Source organism: Papio anubis, chromosome 7 (genome assembly GCF_008728515.1).
Source record: "Papio anubis isolate 15944 chromosome 7, Panubis1.0, whole genome shotgun sequence".
Lineage (NCBI taxonomy): Eukaryota > Metazoa > Chordata > Mammalia > Primates > Cercopithecidae > Papio > Papio anubis.
Genome location: NC_044982.1, coordinates 145,823,223 through 145,847,845, shown reverse-complemented (window position 1 = coordinate 145,847,845; position 24,623 = coordinate 145,823,223). Strand labels below are relative to the sequence as shown.

At 45.0% G+C, this 24,623-nt stretch overlaps 1 protein-coding gene and 1 long non-coding RNA gene across 4 annotated transcripts in view; one reads left to right on the top strand and one right to left on the bottom strand.

The window, feature by feature from the left end:
• Nucleotides 1-980: 980 nt before the first annotated feature.
• Nucleotides 981-24,623, bottom strand: part of EXD1 (exonuclease 3'-5' domain containing 1) — a 46,375-nt gene continuing 22,732 nt past the window's right edge. For all 3 annotated transcript variants that reach the window (XM_009209964.4, XM_003900819.5, XM_021940430.2), the window contains 6 exons: nt 22,390-22,476; nt 14,621-14,725; nt 14,463-14,543; nt 10,343-10,486; nt 8,876-9,067; nt 981-2,863 (listed from right to left, as the gene is read on the bottom strand). In XM_009209964.4, the coding sequence (XP_009208228.2) occupies nt 2,201-2,863; nt 8,876-9,067; nt 10,343-10,486; nt 14,463-14,543; nt 14,621-14,725; nt 22,390-22,476 (1,272 nt within the window). In that variant the 3' untranslated portion in view covers nt 981-2,200. The remainder of the gene's footprint in view (nt 2,864-8,875; nt 9,068-10,342; nt 10,487-14,462; nt 14,544-14,620; nt 14,726-22,389; nt 22,477-24,623) is intronic.
• Nucleotides 18,310-21,879, top strand: LOC110743676. Its single transcript, XR_002523035.2, has 2 exons — nt 18,310-18,342; nt 21,681-21,879. It is a non-coding gene; the product is annotated as an uncharacterized LOC110743676 (long non-coding RNA).

Sequence of the window (24,623 nt, the reverse complement as noted above, 5' to 3'; positions counted from 1 at the left end):
GCCTCCCAAAGTGCTGGGATTACAGGCATGAGCCACCACGCTGGGCCGGAAAAATCCTTTCTATAACATGAGGGGTACTACGTTGTACTTTCTTTTTTTTTTTCTTTTTTGAGATGGAGTTTCGTTCTGTCACTCAGGCTGGAGTGCAGTGGCGTGATCTCGGCTCACTGCAACCTCTGCCTCCTGGGTTCAAGCAATTCTTCTGCCTCAGCCTGGAATTACAAGGCGCTGGAATTACAGGCGCATGCCACCACGCCTGGCTAATTTTTGTATTTTTAGTAGAGACAGTGTTTCACCATCTTGGCCAGGCTGGTCTCAAACTCCTGACCTCGTGATCCACCCGCCTCGGCCTCCCAGAGTGCTGGGATTACAGGTGTGAGTCACCGTGCCCACCCTGAGGGGTACTACATTGTACCTTTTTTTCCATTTTTTTTTTTTTAACATTGTACTTTATAGCATGTATGTATATATGTTATGAGTAGCAACTGAATGATCTTGTGGCTCACCTGAGGTCAGGAGCTCAAGACCAGCAACTGAGTGGTTCTGTTAAGAAGCTAAATGAAGTTCAAAAATTTTACAGGAATCCATGCCTTTTGCAGAGTTAACCTCGATTGACCATATTCTGGGCTCAACCTGGAGATGCATTCACCAGAGATAAACCAGTAACTACTCTGGCCCCAAGTGACTTTCTAAACTAAGTATAAGGTGAGACAAGGCAATGCAGGGCTGAACCGACTGCCCTTAGGCCTGCCTTAATCTTAAACTCAGATTAGATCTGGGTTCCGGAGTTTGGAAAGGCATAGCAATTCTCTCAGTGGCACTCAGAATCAACCAGTGCAGACAAGGATGCTCCTGATCTTACATTGTTCCTAAGTGCAAAAAGAGTAAGAGTCGAATCACAGATTTCTAAACTGGACTCTGGACCTAGAAATCCAGATATTTCTTTCCACCCTGACCCAATAAAGAAAAGTGAGAGATTGTTCTTTTTAAGTAGAATATGCCAAAACAGGTTTATTGGTTATTTTACACAAAAGAACGTGAGCAATTTGCAAGCATTCAATACTTTAAAAGGCTCAATACAAGCTGCCTTCCTTTCAACCTAAGAAAGTATACTAACTCCAGGCAAACAGAATGGAGTCAGATTTCAAGTTTATACAACAGACAGACTAAAAAGAAACCCAGGGTTCCTGCTTTGTTAGGAAAATGGACAAAACCAGCTAAAAGTAAAGGAAATAAAAACAAATTAAAATAAAGATATTGGCTGGGCACGGTGACTCATACCTGTAATCCCAGCAATTTGGAAGGCCAAGGCGGGTGGACCACGAGGTCAGTCAGGAGTTCGAGACCAGCCTGGCCAACATGGTGAAACCCTGTCTCTACTAAAAATACAAAAATTAGCCGGGCGTGGTGGTGGGCACCTGTAATCCCAGCTACTCGGGGGGCTGAGGCAGGAGAATCGCTTGAACCCGGGAGGCGGAGGTTGCAGTGAGCAGAGATCATACCACTGCACTCCAGCCTGGGCGACAGAGTGAGACTCCATCAAAAAATAAATAAATAAAACAAAAATTAAATTATTGATTCCTATAATATTAACTATTTGCCTAAGAGACAGACAAAACATACAACATTCAAACATAAAGTTAATAACATATTTTAGAAAGGAAAAAAGTGGCTACTCCAGGCACACTGCCTATGGTGTAGCCCTGCTCCACAAGGAGTGGTAAAAAAAATAAATAAATAAAACCAATAAATAAATAAAAAAGAAAAAAAGTACTGGTAAAATTATCAGGTACCAATTTTTAAAATGGATCATTAATAGTTTTTCCAGCTCCCTTCAAAGGAATCTGCAAGTCAAGAAGCAAAACAAAATTTGAAAATGATGGCGTCTTCCTGACACTAAGCCCAAGATTTTTCCTTTCTTCAAATCCTTTAAACCCAAATTATGAGAAATAATGCACTCTGGTCACTGAGAACATTTCTACACAGTGACATAATCAGAAATTATACTTCTTCCATCATTTAACTTATTCATTCTCATTCTCTGCATACCCGGAACACAAGAGTAGGCAAGAGGATATAATTTTCCCCTGTGACTGAAGCATTACTACATTTACAACATGAGGAACGTGGGCACTGTGGAAGGCCCTGATGGCAAAGGAAATATGCCACCTGCATGGCCTTAAGAACAAACTGCACATCTCTAAGGCAGAGTTAGAAAAGGATTTATCCAGGAATCGATCTTCTCCAAGGCTGGACAAGGAGGGAGTGTGGAAAGCACAGCATTTTGTATAGGATAAAAGGTGTCACTTGGAGACATTCTGGTTTCCTGAGAAAAGGAAGACATTGAAACAGCCTGTTTTGTGCATTTTAAATCTTCCTTGTTTTCCACCATCAATAACTGTTCTATCTCCTCTTTCAAAGATAAACTTGCCTGCAACTCATGTTTGGGTGTCCTAAAGTGTTCTTTCTGAGTTATTCTCTGGTCCTCTGACCCCTTTGACTCAGAGCAAATGAGTTTGTTACTGGAATCCTCACTGGTTTCCCCTTCCTCTATGGGAGGCAGATGCTGAGGCTTTGTAGCTTGTTTATTCAAAGATTCTTCTTTCAGTAAATTCACATCCCCATGAAAGTCTTGAGATGTAAAACTTGGAGCTTTATCTATCCTAAAATTTTTACCAAATAAGAAGCCTTTGACTTTCTCCTCTTTACCTGCTCTCTCTATCACTAATTTCTTTGGCTGTAGCACTGTCCTTATTAGGAGTCCCTGTGCATTCACCCTGTATTCTCTTGCAGCTTTCTCCCTGCGCTGCTTCTGGAAGTCCTTGAGTTGAAGCAGTTCCTCTGGCAGCTCCATACATGTAGGCTAAGAAGAGAAAGCAAACACAAGTTTATTGTAACTAAACTTCTGAATTTGGTACTTAAAATCACTTTTTTTTTTTTTTTTTTTTGAGACAGAGTGTCCCTCTGTCACCAGGCTGGAGTGCAGTGGGGTGATCTCAGCTCACTGCAACCTCTGATTCCCTGGTTCAAGCGGTTCTCCTGCCTTGGCTTCTCAAGTAGCTGGGATTAGAGGCATGCGCCACCCTGCCCAGGTAATTTTTTTTTTTTTTTTTTTGAGACAGAGTCTCCCTCTGTTGCCCAGGCTGAAGTGCAGTGGTGTGATCTGGGCTCACTGCAAGATACGCCTCCTGGGTTCAGGCCATTCTCCTGCCTCAGCCTCCCAAGTAGCTGGGACTACAGGCGCCTGCCACCACGCCCAGCTAATTTTTTTTTTTTTTTTAATAGAGACGGGGTTTCACTGCATTAGCCAGGATGGTCTTGATCTCCTGACCTCGTGATCCACCTGCCTCGGCCTCCCAAAGTGCTGGGATTACAGGCGTGAGCCCCTGCACCCAGCCATGTCCAGGTAAATTTTGTATTTTAGTAGAGATGGGGTTTCACCATGTTAGCCAGGATGGTCTCGATCTCCTGACCTCATGATCAGCTGGCCTGCCTTGGCCTCCCAAAATGCTGGAATTATAGTCGTGAGCCACCGCGCCTGGCCTGAAATCACTTCTGTTGTACCAAATGGTAATTGGTAAATGAGAGTCTATTCAAATGTGTTCATATAGCACCCTCTGGTGTCTTCAATTATAGTAGTATCATTTTTCCAGTAATTTCAATATTTTGAAAAGGGAATGAATCCATAGGGTTGTGTGTCTGTTTGTGTATGCACGCATGTAAAAACATGATACAGGAAAAGTCAGTCTCCCTTCCAACCTGGCCTCAGCTGCCTTAGCAGGTACATCTTCTTAGAGCAGTTTCTTGTATTATCTCCCAAAGATAGTCTACCTGATCATATACATATATTTTTTTTCATTGGATTACATTTTTATTTTCCTACAAATTTTTATTTTGTTAACTCTTTCAGGTTTGGGGGAGTTTTTTTTTTTTTTTTTTTTTTTTAGACAGGGTCTTGCTCTGTTGCCTAGGCTGGAGTGCAACGGTGCAATCATGGCTCACTGTAACCTCTAACTCCTGGCCTTTAGTGATCCTCTTGCCTCAGCCTCCTGAGTAGCTGGAAGCACAGGTGCATGCCACCACACCTTGCTAATTTTTGTGGGGTTTTTTTTGAGACAAGGCCTTGTTCTGTCACCCAGGCTGAAGTACAGTGGTGTGATCATGGTTTACTGCAATCTCCACCTGCTGGGCTCAAGCAATCCTCCCACCTCAGCCTCCGCCACTCAGAGTAGCTGGAACTTCAGGTGTGTGCCACCACGCCTGGCTAATTTTTAATTTTTTTGTAGAGACAGGGTTTCACTACGCTGGCCAGGCTGGTCTTGAACCCCTGGGCTCAAGCGATCCTCCCACCTCAGCCTTCCAAAGTGCTGGGATTATAGGCATAAGCCACCACACCTGGCCTCTGATTATGTTTTTTTAGCTGCTTATATGGATATCAAAAAGCTAATAATTTTTACATTTGTACCCAGGCACTTTATAAATTGGCTTTTTGTTTGTGGTAGTCTTTTTCAGTTGTTCCTTTTTAGTTTTTAGTTGTATAACTGGCAAGTCATAATTCCGATTCCTTTTTTCGATTTTCATAGCTCACATTTTATTTTCTAATTTTACTGGCTAATAGCTTCAAAAATGCTAAAATAGTGGTGAGAGTCACAATTTTTGTACTATTCCTGATATTAGTGTTCTCAAACAAATATGTAGTCTTCTCTCTTGAGATACTTTCCATATCCATGGGTTCTGCATCCATGGATTCAACCAATTGTAGATTGCAATAGTCAGGAAAAAGTGGTTCACACCTGTAATCCCAGCACTTTGGGAGGCTGAGGTGGGCGGATCACTTGAGGTCAGGAGTTCCAGACCAGCCTGACCAACATGGCCAAATCCCATCTCTACTAAAAATACAAAAATTAGCTGAGCGTGGTAGCACATGCTTGTAATTTCAGCTACTCAGGAGGCTGAGGGAGGAGAATCACTTGAACTCAGGAGGTGGAGGTTGCAATGACCCAGGTTGTACCACTGCACTCCAGCCTGGGTGACAGAGCAAGACTCTGTCTCAAAAAAAAAAAAAAAAAAAAAAAAAGGATGGCTGCATTTGAAATGATTATGTACAAACTTGTTTTTTCATTTCATTATTCCATAAACAATGCAATATGACAACTATTTACATAGCATTTACATTGTATTAGCTATTATAAGTAATCTAAGAATGATTTAAAGTATAGGGGAAGATATGATAGTGAAAAACGAAAAAATGCTGCTGCACATTTCCATATAACCTATACATATCCTCCCCTATACTTTAAATCATCCTTACATTTCATATAAGGGACATACATTTCATCCATACATTTCTTTTTTTTTTTTTAGGAGATGGAGTTTTGCTCTTGTCGCCCATGCTGGAGTACAATGGTGCAATCTTGGCTCACTGCAACCTCCACCTCCTGGGTTCAAGCGATTCTCCTGCCTCAGCCTCCTGAGTAGCTGGGATTACAGGCATGCACCACCATGCCCAGCTAATTTTTGTATTATTAGTAGAGACAGGATTTCACCATGTTGGCCAGTCTGTTTCCAAACTCCCGTGTCCAAGGTATCTGCCCGCCTTGGCCTCCCAAAGTGCTGGGATTACAGGCATGAGCCACCACGCCCGGCTCATCCATATGTTTCATATAATCATCCTTACATTTCACATAAGGGACTTGAGCATCATGGGTTTTGGAATCCATGGGGGATCCTGGAACCAATCCCCCACAAATACTAAGAGATGACTGTATATATTTTATTGGGTTAGAAAAGTTACCATCTATTCCAACTGTGACCAATAATGCATGTAGAATATTACAATTTATAAGATAATCATAAGACTTTCTTGGCTCTACTGAAATGGAGAATCTTGTCACACTGAACCATGCTTACAACTAGAATCCAGTGACACATTAAAAATAATAACATATATAGGGTTCATATAAAAAATGCTAGTATTAGGCTGGGCGCAGTGGCTCACGCCTGTAATCCTAGCATCTTGGATGGCCAAGGAGGGCAGATCATCTGAGGTCAGGAGTTCGAGACCAGCCTGACCAAGATGGAGAAACCCCGTCTCTACTAAAAATACAAAATTAGCCAGGCGTGGTAGCGCATGCCTGTAATCCCAGCTACTCGGGAGGCTGAGGCAGGAGAATCGCTTGAACCCAGGAGGCGGAGGTTGTAGTGAGCCACTATCATGCCACTGCACTCCAGCCTGGGCAACAAGAGCGAAACCCCATCTCAAAACAAAGAAAAAAAAAAAGCTATTATTTTAAGATTTTATATCAATATTCATAAGTAAGATTGGTTTATAGCGGCAACTGGCAAACTTTTCCTGTAAAGGACAAAACAGCAAATATTTTAGGCTTTGTGAGCCACAGTCTCATATACTACTTCTACTACTTTTTTTTTCAAACAATCATTTAAAAATGTTAAATTTGTTCTTAGCTCATGAGCTGGAGAAAACAGTCTGCAGGCCAGATTTGGCCAGCAGGCTACAGTTTGCCAAATCCTGGTCTATAGTCTCCCTCCCCTCCTCCTCCTCCCTCTCCCTTTCCCTCCCCCTCCCCTCACCCCTCTCTTCCTTCCCTCTCCCTCTTCCTCCCCCTCCCTTTCTCTCCCTTCCTCCTCCTCTCCTTCCCTCCACACTCCTCCCCTCCCCTCCCCTCCCCTTCCCTTGCCTCTCATTTATTTTCTTTTCTTTTTCAGACAGAGTCTCTGCTGGTCACCCAGACTGGAGTGCAGCGGCAGAATTTCGGCTCACTGCAGCCCCCACCTCCTGGGTTCAAACGATTCTCCTGCCTCAGTCTCCCAAGTAGCTGGGACTACAGGTGCCCGCCACCATGCCCAGCTAATTTTTGTATTTTTTGTAGAGACGGGGTTTCACCATGTTTGCCAGGCTTATTTCAAACTCTCGACCTCAGGTGATCATCAGCCTTGGCCTCCCAAAGTGCTGGGATTACAGGCGTAAGCCACCGTAGCCGGCCCCGGCCCTTTTTTTTTTTTGAGACAGTCATTGTTAATATTCATAGTATGCTTGAAAAATGATTGAAATTCTCAGTTTAATAGTTTAAGCTTTTCCTTTTTTTTCTTTTCTTTTTTTTTTTTTTTGAGACAGAGTCTTGCTCTGTCACCCAGGCTGGAGTACAGTGGTGTGATCTCAGCTCACTGCAACCTCCACCTCCCGGGTTCAAGCTGTTCTCCTGCCTCAGCCTCCTGAGTAGCTGGGATTACAGGCATGTGGCACCACACCTGGTTCATTTTTTGTATTTTTAGTAGAGATGGGAGTTCATTATGTTGGCCAGGCTGGTCTCGAACTCCTGACCTCAGACCTATAGTTTTCTTATATCTCTCTGCTGCATAAGAATAAATATGGGTGGCCGGGCACGGTGGCTCATGCCTGTAATCTCAGCACTTTGGGAGGCCGAGGTGGGTGGATCACAAGGTCAGGAGATTGAGCCCACGGTGAAACCCTATCTCTACTAAAAAATACAAAAAAAAAAAAATTAGCCAGGCGCGGTGGTGGGCACCTGTAGTCCCAGCTACTCAGGAGGCTGAGACAGGAGAATGGCTGAACCCGGGAGGCAGAGCTTGCAGTGAGCCAAGATTGTGCCACTGCACTCCAGCCTAGGCAACAGAGCAAGACTCCATCTCAAAAAAAAAAAAAAAAAGAATAAATATGGAGGCCAGGCACAGTGGCTTATGCCTGTAATCCCAGCACTCTGGGAGGCCGAGGCAGGCTAATCACCTAAGGTCAGGAGTTCAAGACCAGCCTGGCCAACATGGTAAAACCCCGTCTCTACTAAAAATACAAAAATTAGCCAGGCATGGTGGCAGGTGCCTGTAATCCCAGCTACTTGGGAGGCTGAGGCAGGAGAATTCCTTGAACCCAGGAGGCTGAGGCTACAGTGAGCTGAGATCATACCACTGCATTCCAGCCTGGGTGACAGAGCGAGACTGCATCTCAAAAAATAAAAATAGGCTGGGTGTTGCCGGGCGCGGTAGCTCAAGCCTGTAATCCCAGCACTTTGGGAGGCCGAGACGGGTGGATCACGAGGTCAGGAGATCGAGACCATCCTGGCTAACACAGTGAAACCCCATCTCTACTAAAAAATACAAAAAAAAACTAGCCGGGTGAGGTGGCGGGCGCCTGTAGTCCCAGCTACTCGGGAGGCTGAGGCAGGAGAATGGCGTGGACCTAGGAGGCGGAGCTTGCAGTGAGCTGAGATCGGGCCACTGCACTCCAGCCTGGGCTACAGAGCGAGACTTCGTCTCAAAAAAAAAAAAAAAAAATTGGCTGGGCGTGGTAGCTCACACCTGTAATCCCAGCACTTTGGGAGGCCAAGGTGGACGTATCACGAGGTCAGGAGTTTGAGAACAACCTGGCCAACATGGTGAAACCCCGCCTCTACTAAAAATACAAAAATTAGCTGGGCGTGGTGGCAGGTGCCTGTAATCCCAGCTACTCAGGAGGCTGAGGCAGGAGAATCACTGGAACCCAAGAGGTGGAGTTTTCAGTGAGCTGAGATCACGTCATTGTACTCCAGCCTGGGTGACAGAGTGAGACTCCGTCTCAAAAAAATAAATAAATAAAATAAAATAAAATAAAAATAAAAAAATAAACATGGAAATATTAAACTTACCCATTCTTAGACAGAAATATTTCCTGGAAACCTAATTTAATATTATAAAAAGGTGAGGGGATGGATCATGCCCAAGCTGTTGCCCCTTCAAGAGTATTTATCACCAAGTTGGCCCCATAAAAACTATTGCAGCTATGAAGAAAGGGTGTCACTGCGTCTGCCTTCCTTGAGAAGAAGGCAGAAAGGAGGTCCTGAAGACAGACAGCTGCACCTACCTCGGTGCCTCCAAGCCGGTCTGCAGACCCTTCACGATACGTGTTTAGGTAACCATCCACCAGGGTGGTTAGGTCAGACATCATCTCATCTAGGAGTGCCAAGCGAAGGGGTAACAGGTAGGTAGCTTCCAGGGCCAAAATTTTCAGTAAAGAGGGTGACACAGGTCGGATGAACCACACTTCTGGATTTTCCTGGAGATAATAAAACAATTTCCTCTGAATAGTAAGCAAGACTTTAAAGAAAATAATTGTTTAAGGCCAGGCGCAGTGGCTCACGCCTGTAATCCCAGCACTTTGGGAGGCCGAGACGGGCGGATCACGAGGTCAAGACATCGAGACCATCCTGGCTAACATGGTGAAACCCCATCTCTACTAAAAATACAAAAATTAGCCGGGTGTGGTGGCGCGTGCCTGTAGTCTCAGCTACTCAGGAGGCTGAGACAGGAGAATCGCTTTAACCCAGGAGGCAGAGGTTGCGGTGAGCTGAGATTGCCCCACGGCACTCCAGCCTGGTGACAGAGTGAGACTCAAGAAAAGAACTGTTTAAAGTGTTGCTTAATTTAAGACACTATTGTTTTCTTCTATTATTGCCTTCTACTGTCACACTATTGATAGCCTTTGAGCATACACACGCTTTGCACACATACTCCTACATTAACAGTGTGTGCGTAACAGAGAAAGAGCAGGGTAGAGGTTGGTCAATCAAGACTTCTCAAAGCCAGAGGCAGCAAACTTGATTATGTGAACAGAACTGCAGCCAATACAATTATGACCTAAGTTTGCATGCAAGGATGTCAGAAGCTAAAGAAAATTTACTTTACTTTGGGAGAAATAACTAGGGTGATTTTTGGTTCCATTGCCTTGATCCAAATTCTCACAAAAATTTCCCCTGTCACAGCTAGAAAATGTATTTAAAAGTGCTTATTTTATTTATTTATTTATTTATTATTTTTTGAGACGGAGTCTCACTCTGTTGCCCAGGCTGGAGTGCGGTGGCACGATCTCAGCTCACTGCAATGTCTGCTGCCCCTGCCCCCAACTCCGGGTTCATGCGATTCTCCTGCCTCCGCCTTCCGAGTGGCTGAGATTACAGACGCCTGCCACCATGCCCAGTTAATTTTTGTATTTTTAGTAGAGATGAGATTTCACCATGTTAGTCAGGCTGGTCTTGAACTCCTGACCTCAGTTAATCTGCCCACCTCGGCCTCCCAAAGTGCTGGGATTACAGGCGTGAGCCACTGAGCCCGGCCTAAAAGTGCTTTTTAATTGATAGCCAGCAAATCTGGATCCTGGCTTTTATCCACTTGAGACCAGATATAAACTATTCCCATTTGGCACAGTTAAGATTTTGGCAATGTTCATATGAGTACATGGCAGCTGTCATTTTTCTATATAACAGGCTGATAATACAGCTCAGAAAACACTTGAAAAAAGATAATGTCATACACGACATCCTCTAACACTCACCTGAATCAGTTTTTGTCTCTTTTCTAGAAAGGAGAGATATTTAGGGGCTACTTTAAGGTGTTTGATTAAACTCTCCTGCAAAGTAGTGATGCAGTTTGGAAGATAGCCACCCGTTTCCATGGAAAACTGAAGTACATCTGCTACCTGTGGTATTTTAAAAAGACAAACAGAGCAGTTGAATATATACAGAGAGCTATCTCATGCCAGAAATATATTTAGAGAAATGTCTAAATAACATTTTCCCCAAGGACCCACACAATAGACCATGTCATCAGGAAATTTAAAGTTGTTCAGTCAACTTAATCTGAAAAATGGGGGAAAAAAAAAAACCAGAATAAAAACTCAATTTCTTCTTTTTTTTTTTTTTTTTTTTTTAAGGTGGAGTCTTGCTCTGTCACCCAGGCTGGAGTGCAGTGGTGTGATCTCAGCTCACTGCAACCCCCACCTTCCAGGTTCAAGCAATTTTCCTGCCTCAGCCTCCCAAGTAGCTGGGACTACAGGTGCAAGCTATGACGCCTGGCTAATTTTCAACTTTTTTTTTTTTTTTTTAGAGACAGGGTCTTGCTATGTTGTCCAGGCTGGAGTGCAGTGGCTATTCACAGGCAGGATTCCACTACTGATGAGCACAGGGGTTCTGACCTGTTCCATGTCTGACCTGGGCTCGTTCACCCTTACTTAGGCAACCTGGTGGTTTTCCCCGCTCCTGGGAGGTCACCACATGGATGCCAATCTTAGTACAGGCATCCAATCAGCACAGCGCCCTACAGTCCAAAACTCCTTAGCTCAAGCAATCCTCCCACCTCAGCCTCCATAGTAACCATGACTACAGGCACAAGCCATCACACCCAGCAACCCAACTTTACGTGTTCTTATCTACTTTCTTTTTTCTTTTCCTGAGACGGGTCTTCCTCTGTCGCCCAGAGCTGCAGTGCAATGGTGTGATCTCAGCTCACTGCAACCTCCACCTCCTGGATTCAAGCAATTATCCTGCCTCAGCCTCCTGAGTAGCTGTGATTACAGGTGTGCGCCACCATGCCTGGATAATTTTTGTATTTTTACCAGGGTTTCACCATGTTGGCCAGGATAGTCTCGATCTCTTGACCTTGTGATCCGCCCGCCTTGGGTTCCCAAAGTGTTGGGATTACAGGCATGAACCACTGCGCCAGGTCTTTTTTTTTTTTTTTTTTTTTTTTTTTTGATATAGGGTCTTGCTCTATCTCCCAGGCTGGAGTACAATGCCACAATTATGGCTCATTGCAGCCTCAATCTTCCAGGTTCAAGGGATCCTCCCGCCTCAGCCTCCAAGTAGCTAGGACTACAGGCACATCCCACTACGCCTGGCTAGTATTCTTAAACTTTTTTGTAGAGACAAGGTCTCGCTACATTGTTCAGGCTGATCTCAAATTCCTGGGCTCAAGCAATCCCCCTGTCTCCGCCTCCCAAAGTCTTGGGATTATAGGCGTGAGCCACTGCCCCTAATTTTTTTTTTTCTCCTTGTTTTATAATACCTGCCTGCCTTATGGTTGTTTATTAGTCTTTGTTACCCTTTAGGGAATGAAGAAAGGGAGATAAAATTCAAGAATTATTTTTAGTGGGCTGAGAATGCATTCCTATAGTCCCAGCGAGTTGGGAGCTGAACCAGGAGGATCTCTTGAGCTCAGGAGTTCAGGGCCAGCATGGGCAACATAGTGAGACTCTGTTTCTGGGAGGAAAACAGATGGGTCTGGCATGTTGGCTCACACCTGTAATCCCAGCACTTTGAGAAGCCAAGGCTAGAGGACTGTTTGAGGTCGGGAGTTCAAGACCAGCCTGGACAACATAGAGAGATCCCATATATTAAAAAAAAATTAAAAATCAGCCAGGCATGGTGGTGTGTGCCTGTAGTCCCAGCTACTTGGGAGGCTGAAGTGGGAGGACGGCTTGAGCCCAGGACTTTGAGGCCTCACTAGCAGAGAGCTATGATCATGCCACTGCACTCCAGCCTGGGCAACAGAGCCAGACCTTGTCTCAGAAAAAAAATTACTTTTATTATCTACTGGTAACCAGGAAAATTTTATAAGAAAACCTAATAAAATAAATAATTAAAAGTATTTATCTATGTGTGGTAGGCTGGCCAATGGCCCCCAAAGATAACTACTTCATAAGCACTGGAACCTGTGAATGTTATCTTACATGCAAAGGGGACTTTACAGCTGGGATTAAGTTAAGGATTTTGAAATGAGATTATCCTGAATTATCCAGGTAGTCCCTAAATGGAATGACAAGTGATTTTTTTTAAATTTTTTTTTATTTTTATTTTTTTTTTGTGGCACAGAGTGTCGCTCTGTCACCCAGGCTGGAGTGCAGTGGTGCGATCTCGGCTCACTGCAAGCTCTGCTTCCTGGGTTCACACCATTCCCCTGCCTCAGCCTTCCGAGTAGCTGGGACTACAGGCACCCACCACCACTACGACTGGCTAATTTTTTGTATTTTTAGTAGAGATGAGGTTTCACTGTGTTAGCCAGGATGGTCTCGATCTCCTGAACTCGTGATCCACCCGCCTTGGCCTCCCAAAGTGCTGGGACTACAGGCGTGAGCCACTGCGCCCGGCCTGACAAGTGATTTTTTTTAAGAGTGAGGCAGAAGGAGATTTTACTATAGTCAGAGGAGAAGGTGATGTGATGATGGAAGCAGGGATTACAGTGATGCACTTTGAAAATGGAGGAAGGGGCTACAAGCCAAGGAATACAAGTGGCTGCTAGAAGCTGAAAAAGGCAAGAAAACTCACTCTCTCTTCAGAAGAGCCTCTAGAATAAACCAACCATGCAAGACACCTTGACTTTAGCCTAGTGAAAATGATTCAAGATTTCTGACCCCTAAAACAATAAAATAATAAATTTGCATTGTTTTGGGCCACTAAATTTGTGGTGATTTGTCACAGCAGCAATAAGAAACTAATACACTGTTATAGAAAAACAAATTGGTGAAAATTCTGCTTCTTGGACTACGTAACTCTAAAAAGAAAAACATGAACAGATATGCCAAGGTCTTCATTAGACAATACATATAAGATCTAATCAAGAAGCCTAATGTCCTCAAGGAAACAAACAGCAATTATGTTAGATTTTGGAGCAAGCATAAAAGCAATCCCTACTAAGTGAAACATCCTGAAAGAAGGCACGAAGGAACAGGTAAGTGAGAAATGGCAGCAAATTCATTATGAGTAGATACACAAACAGAAAAAGTGAACCAAATATAGTAACATAAAATTGAACTTTTAGAGACTGCTGCTCAAAAATAATTGGCCAACTCATTAGTTTAATTTCTCTACAAAGGCTCTAAGCTTGCATAATCAAGATTTCCCTTTCCTGTCATTAATCTAAAAGACTAGAAGAACTTGAAGAAAACACAATTAAAACTAGTGGTTTTACTGTTCTCACAGTCAAACCAGAAACCCAGATCAGCTCTAAGAGCTAGTAGAGGTTCATGCCTTTACTTCGGTGGCTGAGGCAGGAGGATGGCTTGAGAGCAAGAGTTTGAGACTAGCTTGGGCAACACAGTAAGACTCCACTTCCAAATAATAATAATAACAACAACAACAACAATGGCTAGTAGAATCTAGGGATTTATCATTTCTCTAAGGTCCCCTAGATGACAGACAAATTATATCACTTCAGGCTGTTTGGGGCCCACATAGATTTGGGGGGGGGGGCATACGCAGGATGACCTGTACCCCTGAGCTAGATGTCAGCTTGCCTTAATTGTTACATATGTGGTAAAGGCAGATATGTGATTGTTCATCTCACACTATGTCTCCCATATCAGGCTTCTGAATGATCCCTAAATTGCTCAAGTTTCTGAATGCTATGGAGTATGAATCTTGCTTCTTATTTGACAAATTCTGGAGCAAAATGAGGAAAACATCTTTATAAATAATTTTAAGCAACTTTTCTGCAGTGCTTTTATAGTACACCAAATGTTCTCACATATTGTACAAACATTTTACATGAAAAGTGAGCAGAAATGGAGCATGAAAAAAAAAAAATTTAAAAACACTTTCACTCCTCAGATGACCAGATGAGCCTTTTTATCTACAGGAGCTGCATATAATGGTTTGAATCCAGCGCTTCCCTTCATGTACCTGTGTGTCAAAGACATTATTCAGCAAAATTCCATACTGATGAGAGAGGCAATCAGAAAGCCAACGACAATCGTGGATAACCTAAGGAATCAGAAGGGAACAGTCATTAGAACCTGGCTGCTAATCTTAATAGCACAGGAATCGGTTTATATACTTACCTTCAAAATTCTCTTGTCTTCTAATATCATCTGAAGTCCATTGTTGAAAGCTCGACTTCCCAGAAGGAAAATGTCAAATAAGTAAACTCGGCAATTTGTGGCCACCTACAATAGACCATCCAGACACACATGTCATAGGATAAGACAGAACTGAGGAAGGGAAATTTGAGGATGAAGAGTAAAAGACATGTGATAAAATATCTAACATCTTCACTTTATTTATTTATTTATTTAGAGACAAAGTTTTGCTGTGTTGCCCAGGCTGGAGTGCAGTGGCACACTCACGGCTCACTGCAACCTCCATCTCCTGGATTCAAGCAAATCTCCTGCCTCGACCTCCCAAGTAGCTGGGATTACAGGCATGCGGCACCAAGTCCAGATAATTTTTGGTTTTGTTTTTTGTTTTTTTGGGTTTTTTTGAGACAGAGTCTTGCTCTGTCACCTGGGCTGGAGTGCAGTGGTGTGATCTCGGCTCACTGCAGCCTCTGCCTCCTGGGTTCAAGCAATTCTCCTGTCTCAGCCTCCCAAGTAGCTGGGATTACAGGTGCATGCCACCACGCCCAGCTAATTTTTGTTATTTTTAGTAGAGAAGGGGTTTCACCATGTTGGCCAGGATGGTCTCGATCTCTTGACCTCATGATCCACCCGCCTTGGCCTTCCAAAGTGCTGGGATTACATGCATGAGCCTCCGCGTCCAGCGAGAAGGGGTTTCACCACATTGGCCAGGCTAGTCTCAAATTCCTGACCTCAGGTGATCCACCCACCTAAACCTCCTTAAGTGCTGGGATTACAGGCGTGAGCCCCTGCACCTGGCCAATTTTTGTATTTTTTGTAGAGATGGGGTTTCACCATGTTGGCCAGGCTGGTCTCAAACTCCTGACCTCAAATGATCCACCAGCATCAGCCTCCCAAAACTTTATTTTTTTTGAGACAGGGCCTTGCTCCATCACCCAGGCTGGATGACAGTGGCGTGATCTTGGCTTACTGCAACCTCCACCACCCAGGCTCTTGTGATTCTCCCACCTCAGCCTCCCAAGTACCTGGATTACAGGCGTCCACCACCACACTCAGCTAATTTTTGTATTTTTTGTAGAGACTGGGCTTTGCCATGTTGCCCAGGCTGGTTTCAAACTCCTAGGCTAAAGCAATCTGCCTGCCTTGGCCTCCCAAAATGCTGGGATTATAGGCGTGAGCCACCATACCCCACCACATCTTCACTTTTAAATGATAGGTACTTGATTCTTAGAGAAAACAGGTAAAATTTGTTCTTAAGTAAAAAAAGTAAGACACAATCACTGTGATTTTCTTTTTTCTTTTTTTTTGTTTTTTGAGATGGAGTCTCGCTCTGTTGCCCAGCCTGGAGTGTAGTGATGCGATCTCGGCTCACTGCAACCTCCACTGCCCAGGTTCACGCCATTCTCTTGCCTCAGCCTCCCAAGTAGCTGGGACTACAGGTGCCTGCCACCATGCCAGGCTAATTTTTTTTTTTTGTATTTTTAGTAGAGACGAGGTTTCACCATGTTAGCCAGGATGGTCTTGATCACCTGACATCATGATCTGCCTGTCTCAGCCTCCCAAAGTGCTGGGATTACAGGCGTGAGCCACCAAGCCTGGCCAATGATAGGTACTTGATTCTTGGAGAAAACAGGTATAATTTGCTCTTAAGTAAAAAAAGTAAGACATAATCACTGTGATTTTCAAAAGGAAAGAAAAGGACAAGCTGGTGAAAGACAGGTTCCCTTTTTTTTTTTTTTTTTTTGAGACAGAGTTTCGCTCTTGTTGCCCAGGCTGGAGTGTAAGGGCGTGATCTTGGCTCACTGCAACCTCCGCCTCCCAAGTTCAAGCAATTATCCTGCCTCCTGAGTAGCTGGGATTACAGGGACCCGCCACCACATCTGGCTAATTTTTTGTATATTTTAGTAGAGACAGGATTTCACTATGTTGGTCAGGCTGATCTTGAACTCCTGACCTCAGGTGATCCACTCCCCTCAGCTTCCCAAAGTGCTGGGATTACAGGCGTGAGACACTGTGCCTGCCATTTTTTTTTTTTTTTTTTTTTTTTGAGATAGAGTCTCGCTCGGTTGCCCAGGCTGGGGTGCAGTGGCCGGATCTCAGCTCACTGCAAGCTCTGCCTCCCGGGTTTACACCATTCTCCTGCCTCAGCCTCCCGAGTAGCTGGGACTACAGGCGCCCACCACCTTGCCCGGCTAGTTTTTTGTATTTTTTTAGTAGAGATGGGGTTTCACCGTGTTCGCCAGGATGGTCTCGATCTCCTGACCTCGTGATCCGCCCGTCTCGGCCTCCCAAAGTGCTGGGATTACAGGCTTGAGCCACTGCGCCCGGCCTTTTTTTTTTTTTTTTGAGAAGGGGTCTTCCTGTCACCCAGGCTAGAGTGGAGTGCAGTGGTGCAGTCATGGCTCACTGCAGCCTCCTCCGCCTCCCAGGTGATTCTCTGGCCTCAGTCTCCCAAGTAGCTGGAACCACAGGCGCATGTCACTATGCTCGGCTAGTTTTATTTATTTATTTATTTATTTTTATTTTTTTATTTTTTGAGACAGACTCTTGCTCTGTCGCCCAGGCTGGAGTGCAGTAGCGCAATCTGGGCTCATTGCAACCTCCGCCTCCTGGGTTCAAGTGGTTCTCCTGCCCTAGCCTCCCGAGTTGCTGGGATTCCAGGCACCCACCACCACGCCCAGCTCATTTTTGAATTATTAGTAGAGACGGGGTTTCACCATGTTGGCCAGGCTGATGGCGAACTACTAACCTCAGGTGATCCGCCTGCCTTGGCCTCCCAAAGTGTTGGGATTACAGGCCTGAGCCACCATGGCTGAGACTTTCACTTGTTACAGTTTCAACTTTAATATTTGACCAGTCTCGGCCAGGCGCAGTGGCTCATGCCTGTAATCCCAGCACTTTGGGAGGCCGAGGCGGGTGGATCACCTGAGGTCAAGAGTTCTAGACCAGCCTGGCCAACATGGTGAAACCCCACCTCTACTAAAAACACACACACACACACACACACACACACACACGCAAAAAAAAATTAGCCAGGTGTGGTGGCAAGCGCCTGTAATCTCAGCTACTCGGTGGGGTGAGGCAGGAGAATCGCTTGAACCCAGGAGGCGGAGGTTGTAATGAGCCGAGATTGCGCCATCGCACTCCAGCCTGGGGGACAAGAGCAAGACTTTGTCTCAAAATAAATATATAAAAATGAAAGAAAGGAAGGAAGGAAGGAAGGGAGGAAGGAGGGAGGGAGGGAGGGAGGGAGGGAAGGAAGGAAGGAAGGAAGGAAGGAAGGAAGGAAGGAAGGAAGGAAGGAAGTTAGTTAGTTAGTTTACCAGTCTCATCTATGGCATTCTAATTATGAACTAAATATTTGGTCTTCCTTCTGGTTTCCTGAAAACCCTTGGAATCTTGAAAGTGAGTGATGAGTGTTTTTTGTGTATTAATGGGATGACTGGAGGCTGGGGGCTCCTAGATGCTCCTAGAGTTTCAGGATGGGTACTGGTCATAGGAAAGACAAACGCATGATTAGAGAGCTGGGACTTTCATCCCACTACCCAACTTCAAGGGAGGAGAAAGGGGCTGAAGGTTAAGTTGATCACAAATGGCCAATGACTTAATCAATTATGCCTACATAATGATGCCTCCATTAAAAACCCCACAGGGAGGCTGGGCAAGGTGGTTCACGCCTGTAATCATAAGTACTTTGGGAGGCCAAGGTAGGAGGATCTCTTGAACCCAGGAGTTCAAGACCACCTGGAAAACTTACGGAGACCCCATCTGTACAAAAAATTTAAAAATCAGCTGAGCATGGTGGTGCACCTGTGATCCCAGCTACTCGGGAGGCTGAGGTGGGAGGATCACTTGAGCCTAGGAGCTCCAGGTTGCAGTAAGCCGTGTTTGTACCACTGAACTCTAGCCTAGGTGATAGAGATAGACTCTCTTTTTCTTTTTTAATTAAAACAAAACTTCTTTTTTTGAGATGGAGTTTCGCTCTTGTTACCCAGGCTGGAGTGCAATGGCACAATCTCAGCTCACCGCAACCTCTGCCTCCCTGGTTCAAGCGATTCTCCTGCCTCAGCCTCCTAAGTAGCTGCAATTACAGGTGCCTGCCACCACGCCCAGGTAATTTGTTGTATTTTTAGTAGAGACTAGGTTTGGTGATCCACTCACCTAGGCCTCCCAAAATACTGGGATTACAGGCGTGAGCCACCACTTTTTTTTGGAGATGGAGTTTCAATCTGTTGCCCAGGCTGAAGTGCAATGGCATGATCTCAGCTGACTGCAACCTCCATCTCCTAGAAGCAATTCTCCTGCCTCAGTCTCCCAAGTAGCTGGGATTACAGGCGCGCACCACCACACCCAGCTAATTTTGTATTTTTAGTAGAGACGGGATTTCACCACGTTGGCCAGGCTGGTCGTGAACTCCTGACCTCAGGTGATCCACCTGCCTTGGCCTCCCTGGGATTACATGCGTGAGCCACCACGCCCAGCCAAAATTTTTTTTAATATGGCAATGGGGTCTCCTTATGTTACCAAGGCTGGTCTTGAATTCTTCGACACAAGTGATCCACCTGTCTCAGCCTCCCAAAGTGCTGGGATTACAGGTGTGTACCACCATGTCTGGCCCCTTTTTTTTCTTTTATTAATTTTAAAGAGTCTGTCAAAAAAAAAAGAGAAAAGGCCTAAATTCACAGGGCCTCTGGATAGCTGAGCAGGGGCAGGTTCCTGGGGGCGTGGGTGGCACACCCCTTCCCCCATACCTTGCCACGGTGAATAGCCACGGTGCCTGGCCTAGTCAACTCTTTAAAAAAAAAAAAAAAAGTAGTGCCTCTGGGCCGGGCGCGGTGGCTCATGCCTGTAATCCCAGAACTTTGGGAGGCCGAGGCAGGCGGATCACGAGGTCAGGAGTTCGAGACCAGCCTGGCCAACGTGGTGAAACCCCCTCTTTACTAAAAATACAAAAATTAACCAGGCGTGGTGGCGGGCGCCTGTAGTCCCAGCTACTTGGGAGGCTGAGGCAGGAGAATTGCTTGAACCCAGGAGGCAGAGGTTGCAGTGAACTGAGATTGTGCCACTGCACTCTAGCCTGGGCGACAGAGCAAAACTCCATCTCAAAAACAAGTAGTGCCTCTGGCCAGGTGCAGTGGCTCATGCCTGTAATCCCAGCACTTTGGGAAGCCGAGGCGGGCGGATCACCTGAGGTCGGGAGTTCGAGACCAGCCTGACCAACATGGAGAAACCCCATCTCTACTAAAAATACATTAGCTGGGCGTGGTGGCGCATGCCTGCAATCTCAGCTACTCGGGAGGCTGAGGCAGGAGAATTGCTTGAACCTGGGAGGCAGAGGTTGTGGTGAGCCTAGATCGCACCACTGCACTCCAGCCTGGGCAACAAAAGCAAAATTCCATCCCCCCACCCAAAAAAAAAAAAAAAAGGAGTGCCTCTGAAATGGAGTGGAGATTTTTTTCTCTCATAAGTTTTATTTTTATTTTTTGCTTTTAATACAAGTGCACGCGATGCTTTTATTTAAAAAATTAAACACACAAGCCCAGGGATCTGGTTGGGGAAAACGTGTCCATTAATTTGCTTCCAGTTGCAGAGAGGACAGCTGTAGGCCAGGCACAGTGGCTCACACCTGTAATCCCAGCAATTTGCGAGGTCGAGGTGGGCAGATCACCTTAGGCCAGGAATTGGAGACCAGCCTGGCCAACATGGTGAAACCCCGTCTCTACTAAAAAGACAAAAATTAGCCAGGCATGATGGCTCATGCCTGTAATCCCAGCTACTCAGGAGGCTGAGGCACTAGAATCGCTTGAACCTGGGAGGCGGAGGTTGTAGTGAGTCAAGATTGTGTCACTGCATTCCAGCCCATGCAACACAGCAAGACCCTGTCTCAAAAAAAAAAAAAAAAACAAAGAAAGAAAGGAAAGAAAAGAAAAAGGAAAAAAAAAAAAGAAAAAGAAAAAAAAAGAAAAAGAAAAAGGACACCTATAGTCAACTGCATGTTCCTCTGATACACAGAAAACCAAAGGGGACAATTTAGGAAATAACCTAGAACTGCCCAGACCTGTGTTACCAGGAAGACTACTCTCTTTTGTTTTGGTAGATGGAAGTTTTGGGTTGTTTTAAGTAATTTGTATTGTGCTGCTAATTCAAACCTCGTCATCCTAAAAGCTAAGCTTGGCTAGCTGCAGTGGCTCAAGCCTGTAACCTCAGCACTTTGCAGTAAGGCTGACTCAGAAGGATCGCTTGAGACCAGGAGTTTGAGACCAGCCTGGACAACATAGGAAGACCTCATCTCTGGGAAAAAAAAAAAAAAAGTAGGCCCGGTGGCGGTGGCTCCGCGCCTGTAATCCCTGCACTTTGGGAGGCAGTGAGGCCCAGGATCCCGCGAGGTCCAGGAGGTGAGACCATCCCACCAGCTAGCTACGGTGAAACCCGTCTCTACTAAAAAACACAAAATTAGCGAGGCCCTTGATTGGCCGGGCGCCCTTAGTCCAGCTACTTGGGAGGCTGAGGCAGGAGAATGCGTAGCCGAACCCGAGGGCTTTGCAGTGAGCCGGATGTGCTACACTCCAGCCTGGTGAGTGAGACTCAGCCTCAAAAAAAAAAAAAAAAAAAAAAAAAAAAGTAAAGGAAGAGAGACCCAAAGTCTATCCATCCTCTAGCTATTCTTCAAGGCTAACTATGAACTTTTAAAAAATATTGGCCAGGGTGGTGGCTCATGCCTGTAATCCTAGCACTTTGGGAGGCCAAGGTGGGCGGATCACTTGAGATCAGGAGTTTGTGACCAGCCTGGCCAACGTGGTGAAACCACGTCTCTACTAAAAACACAAAAATTAGCCAGGTGTGGTGGCACATCCCTATAATCCCAGCTGCCCAGGAGGCTGAGGCAGGAGAATCGCTTGAACGCAGGAGGCGGAGGTTGCAATGGGCCAAGATTGCACCCCAGCCTGGATGACAGAGCAAGACTTTGTCTCAAAATAATAATAATAACAATAATAAATAATAATAATAGTAATGATAATAGAGACTCTCATTTGATATCTTCCAGGTCCAGGGAAACTAAAATGATGTGGTGAGAAACCTGCTCTGGAAAGCTACCACCTCAGAATGAAAAGAGACAACACTCTTCATAGAACGAAGGTGACAGAACAGAACTGGGAAGGACCTCCAGCAGAGCCTGAGAGACAGCACTGATGGTTTAACAGTGAACCTATTCTTGCCACTGAGCTTTAAAAAAAAAAAAAAAAGAATCTCATAGATTCTCCTTACAGGAGACAGAAGCTCTTTCCTTTTGAAAAGAATAAATTGAGTACCAGGAGAAGGAAGAACATTCCAACAAGTTATGCAACAATGACACTAGGGTGACAGAAAGAAAACAATTAATAAATCTACCAGTGAGCCAGGTGCAGTGGCCTATCCCTGTAATCCCAGTGACTAGGGGGTCTAAGGCAAGAGGATTACATGAGGCCAGGAGTTTGAGATCAGCCTGGGCAACACAGCAAGACCCCATCTCAAAAAAACAAGACTGGGTGTGGTGACACTCATCTGTAGTCCCAGCTACTCAGGAGGCTAAAGTGACAGGATAGACAGCATGAGCCCAGGAGTTCAATGCTGCAGTGAGCTCTGATCTGCACTGTGGCCTGGGTGACAGAGTGAGACCCCATCTCTAAAATACAATTTTCAAAAAGAAAGAAAGAAAAAATCTACCAGTGGCTCTATAATTACTTCAAAACAAAAAGTTTTCAAAAATCTTTGACCTGCAGCCAGCACAGTTTGCCATGGCGACACACATTCGCTCCTTCTGCTGCCACACTCAGGACATTCTGCTTCTTGATATGGAGTATCTGGTAAGAAAAAGAAGGAAAGGAAAAAGTTTCAGGGAATAAATGCTGGCACGATAACATCATTATTGGCACAAGTACAATCGTCAGCAGTAAACAAAGTGCATCATCTTTGTTAAACTCACAAAATTTGATTAATCCAAAACAGTATGTTTTACATACACACATAAATCAGCACTGAATACTTCTCATTCTTTTTTTTTGTTTTAGCAAAAGTGTTCCACAGCTGGAAAATAAATCACTCAGACCCCAAATGACAATAAGAGTTGAAAACTCAGACACTTTTTGTTACCACTGATGCTACAGAGAAAGACTCATAATCTGTTTTTATTTTTTTAATTGAGACAGAGTTTCACTCTTGTTGCCCAGGCTGGAGTGCAATGGCGTGATCTTGGCTCACTGCAACCTCCACCTCTCGGGTTCAAGTGATTCTCTTCCCTCAACCTCCCAAATAGCTGGGATTACAGGCATGCACCAACACACTCAGCTAATTTTGTATTTTTAGGAGTGACAGAGTGTCACTATGTTGGTCAGGCTGGTCTCAAATTCCTGACCTCAAGTGATCCACCCGCCTTGGCCTCCCAAAGTGCTGGGATTACAGGTGTGAGCCACCAAGCCTGGACCAAAATTATAATCTTTAAGACAAGATTCCTCATGCAAACTATAGCATGCCCTAACACAGGGCAATTTACCATATCTGAAAGGAATATATGTGGTGGCTAAGTCTCAGAGTATCCACTGCTCAGAAAGACGGAAACAAGGACTCTTCAGGTCCCTTAAAGCCTCGGATTCACTGAATTACTCAAAACTGAAACAGTGGCCAGGCACAGTGGCTCATGCCTGTAATACGAGCACTTTGGGAGGCTGAGGCAGGAGGATCGCTTGAGCCCAAGGGTTTGAGATCAGCCTGGGCAAAGCAGCGTCTCTACAAAAAATACAAAAAATTATCCAGGCATGATGGTTCACACTTGTAGTGTAGCCCCAGCTACTCGGGAGGCTGAAGTGGGAGGATCACTTGAGCCTGGGAGGCTGAGGCTGCAGTGAGCCATGATGATGCACTTCAGCCTGTGTTAAAAAAAAAAAAAAAAAAAAAGGCCGGGCGCGGTGGCTTAAGCCTGTAATCCCAGCACTTTGGGAGGCCGAGATGGGTGGATCACGAGGTCAGGAGATCGAGACCATCCTGGCTAACCTGGTGAAACCCCATCTCTACTAAAAAATACAAAAAAAAAAAACTAGCCGGGCATGGTGGCGCCCGTGATCCCAGCTAGCTACTCCAGGAGGCTGGGCGGAGAATGGCGTGAACCGGGAGGCTGGGCTTGCAGGCTGCAGATCCAGCCCACTGCACTCCAAGCTGATAAGGCTGACAATGAGATCATATCTCAAAAACAGCACAAAAAACAAATAATGGTACCCCAGGTACACACTCTTGTTCTTTGATTATCTATAATCTTACCCTATTTCATTATATAATTCTATATTCCTTAATCCGTCATTCATAAAAACTTTTACGTGATACAAGATTCTCCCCGTTTTATAGGTAAATTATTCAATAATAGAAAGGCATAGTAATTTACACTAGCAACATATCTCCCTTTAGAGAGCATAAAGTGTTCTAAATTCTGAGTATCTCTCATCAATGATGAGAAAATGGCACTGAATTTCAGCTTCATCCCCAATCAACCAAAGATGGCTGCAGAACTGGCAACAAAAGCTGCATTCTCTATTGATGAGAACTCCTAATTACCTCTTCAAACTTCCAGAGCAAAAGCTTTATTTTTGTTTTTGTTTTGTTTTGTTTGAGACAGTCTCACACTGTCCTCCAGGCTGAAGTGCAGATCATAGCTCACTGCGGCATGAACTCCTGGGCTCAAGTTATCCTCCTACTTTAGCTTCCTGCAGCCTCGACCCCCCGGGCTCAGCTGATCCTCTCATCTCAGCCTCCCAGGCAGCTGGAACTACAGACCTGTGCCACCATGCCCAGCTAATTTTTTGTATTTTTTGTAGAGGTGGGTTTTGGCTTGTTGCCCAGGCTGGTCTCTAATTCCTGGGCTCAAGTGATCTGCCTGCCTTGGCCTCCAAAAGTGCTGGTATTACAAGAGTGAGCCACCATGCCTGACCACAATTCTTACCCTCATTTTTTTCTTATTGTT